This window comes from Penaeus japonicus, unplaced genomic scaffold, assembly GCF_977035675.1.
Source record: "Penaeus japonicus unplaced genomic scaffold, GWHDUDI00000001_assembly GWHDUDI00000038, whole genome shotgun sequence".
NCBI lineage: Eukaryota > Metazoa > Arthropoda > Malacostraca > Decapoda > Penaeidae > Penaeus > Penaeus japonicus.
Window position 1 is genome coordinate 15687305 of NW_028234440.1, and position 4303 is coordinate 15691607.

The following is a 4303-nucleotide window of genomic DNA, read 5'->3' on the forward strand; positions in this document are numbered from 1 at the left end:
AATTCCCTGCAAAGTTTCAACCAAGGCACCGATGTATTTAGCATAAACACTCTACTCCACTAATCATCTAAATTCAAATACAAATTCCACACTTGCAACTCCTATCAATACAACCGAACTTGTATGTAATATCGAGACACGATTTCGCACAATGAATAACAAATGACAGTCAATCACTCTCACTAAAAGCTAGTCTATATTCTCTCCCTTATATTTCAGGTTTCTAAGTCATTTATGAAACAGTTAGAACCTTCTAGATTCCCTGTCAGATATGGTTATATTTATATCTTGCTATTGGTAATATTAGATGTTATGTTAGTTTGTAAATATTAGTGAAAGACGTGAAATCTTAGGTTTGTTTCAACAGCCAAAACTAGTTATGCAAAATAGATTTTTCTTCTACATAAACAATACGTAACAAATACTGAGATATCTTAGCTTAGTGAAAACCTGAATTTGATGTATACTGTTCAATATATTTACGTCATTGATCAACGTAAGAACACAAAAAATGCCTTAAAGATGCCTCTAGAATGCCAACAGAACTAAAACTTTTAACAGAGTAGTCAACTTTTGGTTCATGCCCCCCACCCCCCTTTTCGAAAAAATCCTGGATCTGCCATTGAGTATCTATATTTATCTATATAAATCTAATTGTAAGAATATTGATTGATATAACTTAAAATGTATTTCTTACTGTATATGCATTATAAATTTCCGTTTGTGTCTTCCTTTTTAATCTAATCATTCATTTTTGTTGATGTACAAACATAAAAAAAATCTATATGAATATCATAACCAAACTTCGAAAATACACATTTGAAAAGTAAATTCTCCTTTGTTCCTATTCTTTATCTAATATTTAAATAATCGCCAAACTTCATCCAAATTCTCTCGAAATTCCAAAACAAAGCAAAACAAACCAGCAGTGTTACCAACCCCAACACACGGAATACCTCACTTCAAAATACGAAAACAATACAATCCAAACCCATCAAAACAGCAAATCAAATACCACACGAAGAAAAACAAAACAAAAACAAATAAATCACTCATTAATCTATTTCCTTTCGAAATATATACATCAATAATCACGTTAATAAAACTATAATTTTCATATTTTCTTTACCTTGGTTTTGGCAGAAGGTTTCCCTGTTGGTCAGCGTGACGAAGTAAAACATCGTAAGGAACAAGTAGTTCATGGTATTCCACGTCATGGTGACTGGGTCTTGTCTGCTTTGAGTGAAAGAAAAAAAATATATATAATGTTAAAGAAAATATTAGAAAAAAAGTGAAGTATTTGTTAATGTTTCGTGTTTTTTTTTTTTTTTTTTTTTTTTTTTTGAGGGGGAAAGAGAGAAAGAGTGGGAAAGGGAGAGGGAGTGGGAGAGGGCAATGGGGGGGGGGGGGGAGGGAGGGAGAAAGAGAGAGAGAGAGAGGAGAGAGGCGAGGCTATAACAATATTTATATGAAATATCACTAAAAAAAACATTAAAGCCTATGCAAAGAGAAAAAAAAAATTGCAGTAAAATAATCTGCTTCGTCTCTTGACATTTATAAAGTACATTCTTCTGAACTGTCCAGAATGACGTAACATAATGCACTCACACACACACACACACACACACACACACACACACACACACATACATACATACACACGTACAGACTTCGATTGACTAAAATCCATATTAGAAAATGCATCCATCTAGAGGAATTAATTTCAACAGAGTTAAAAACATACAGTTTCAATGGTCCATAGACATATATATTTTCAACCTTAAGACGCCAGGAGATACAAGAAAACTTCTAGAAGGAAAGCTCATTACGTGTTAACAATATTGAACCTCTGTAATTGACGTTTCTAAGTATCAAAGTCACATTGTGTACATATGTCAGGAATACGTGGACACAAATACATACACACACACAACCCCCTTTCCCCACACACACACAACACCCTCCCACATACACACAACACCTAACCCCCCCCCCCCACACACACACACAACACCCCCACCCCACCCCCCACACAACCCCACCTCCCTCTACACCTCCCACACACAAACCCCCATCTCCCACACGCAACCCCTCCCCCTCCCCCCACACAACCCCCCACCCTTCCACCCCCCCCCACCCCCACACACCGAGGAGTGCAAGGCTTATCACATCAGACCGCATGTACTCGTTCGAAGATGCGGTGCAACTCTGGCTAGTAACGTTACCACATGGCGAGTTATGTCACTCTTCAGTTACTTTAATATCTTCTATACTAAAAAAAAGTATATTTACTTTTGATTGTAATTATGGTTGTTTTTTGTTGTTAGGAGTAGTAGGAGGATCGTAATTATCAATAATATTAACATAACTATTATTATTATTGACATTATTATTACTGTTGCTATTATCATTATTTTTATCAAGATTACTGTTATCATTATCGTAATCAAATATTATTAATATATCATTATTATTATCGCTATTGTTCTTATTGTAATTATCATCATCATTGTTATAATTACTACTACTATTATTATTACTATTATCATCGTTACTATTAGTATCATTACTGTTATCATCATTACCATAATAATTATTATCATTATTACTATCATCATTATTATCATTATCATTATCATTATTACCATCATCATTATCATCGTCAAAAGTAGTAGCATCACTAAATAGATGTGACATAAGTTTAAGTTTCAGATGTCAAAATATAATAATGGTTTTAAATGATGACACGAGATGGCTTAATATAACGCATTTTTCCACAAGCTCTCAAAAAAGGATATAAATAAAACCATTTATACCATAAGATACACCATGGTACACCGACAACATATGTAAAAGAAACACCATATATCATCACATCATCACATTTATGTAGGATATACTATATTCATATAACAGTGTTAGTCAATACAGCATACCACACCCGCGTGAAGGATATACTGCATATGGTCATTTAGCTGCGTTCTTCTGTCTTTGTTTAGTGTCAGGATGTAACACCAGGGGCCTTTGCTTTATCAATTGATCATTCAGTGTCTAATGCAATATATGTAACGACCAGATAGGTATACTTTTAGCTAAGTCTTACCAAGAAGTAATCCTGTTTTTAATACCGTTTTTTTACTCTTAAGCTACACGAGAAGGGGCATTTGCGTGGAGTAATGTCCAGACCACCTCTTAAGTAAAAGCAATCAATTAATATTCATAACTATAACTATAACAAGAACTATACCCATACCCTTAAGCAAAGGCTATCAATTTATATTCATAACTATAACTATAACAACACCTATACCCATACCCATATTAAGCAAAGGCTATCAATTTATATTCATAACTATAACTATAACTATAACAACACCTATACCCATACTTATACCTATGCCTATAACTACACTCAAAGACACACTTTTAACACTCACTGATTGAGGGTAAAGCAGCTGGTAACACGGATGTTCACACACTAACGAGAACGTTGGACTCTGGCCTGTAACAGTCCAACATCCGGTATCGAGAGTTCGACCTGTAACCTATTATCTATTCCTAAATGATTCGTTCATTTAATTGTTCACATATTTTGGTCTATGAATGTGTCTTTTTTCGTGTTCGTTTGTAGTGTGTCTCTTTTTTTTTTCTTTTTTTTTTTGACATGTTTAAATTAATTATTGTGCGGTATCTTCTGCTATGTATCTGAAGATGTGGATGATTTAGATATCTTTTTGTTATCAAAAGTATTATGTTCTCTTGTGGTCAGTTGCTGTTATTCTTTTCCTGATCGCATTTGCATGTGCTTGTCCTTGTGAACATATAACTTTGGGTTTAGTTGTTTTCAGTTCCATTTTTTAACTGAATGAATGCTGATGATTCTTTAAGTTAATTCTCAATCTCTTTAATAAGATTTTTATAATATCTATTTTACTGTTGATATGAAATTCTTTTCTCTTCAGTAGACTAGTTTACAAGGTTACTTTAGCAATTATAGTTTTACTGTTTTCTTAACTTGATCTGTTTGAAGTGTTTATGCTAAACATCAAATAAAATTTTCATATATGCATTTTTCTATGTCAGGCAGTCCAAGTATTTACTCATATCATATACATATCATACACATATCATAATTCTTAACAGATGAAAAATAAAATAAAAAATAACATTGCTGTCTATAAGATTATACATTTTACTCAACTATTATACTATTCTGTGCGTAGAAAATAGCCAATTTTTACTATTTTTTTTCTGTAGCTTTAAGAATATATTAGTTTTAATTTATTCAGTCTCTTGCTAACTA

The 4303-nt window shown here is 33.0% G+C and overlaps 1 protein-coding gene across 3 annotated transcripts in view; it reads right to left on the reverse strand.

The window, feature by feature from the left end:
* Window positions 1-3513, reverse strand: part of LOC122260594 (uncharacterized) — a 9171-nt gene extending 5658 nt beyond the window's left edge. Inside the window, exons 1-2 of one of the 3 annotated variants that reach the window (XM_043027951.2) lie at window positions 3434-3513; window positions 1130-1233 (exon numbers count right to left, since the gene is read on the reverse strand). In XM_043027951.2, coding sequence (XP_042883885.2) covers window positions 1130-1217 — 88 coding nt within the window. In that variant the 5' untranslated portion in view covers window positions 1218-1233; window positions 3434-3513. Of the gene's footprint in view, window positions 1-1129; window positions 1237-3433 lie in introns of all 3 variants that reach the window. The other 2 variants (XM_086533176.1, XM_086533177.1) reach the window with 2 other exon arrangements.
* Between the last annotated feature and the right edge of the window lie 790 nt (window positions 3514-4303).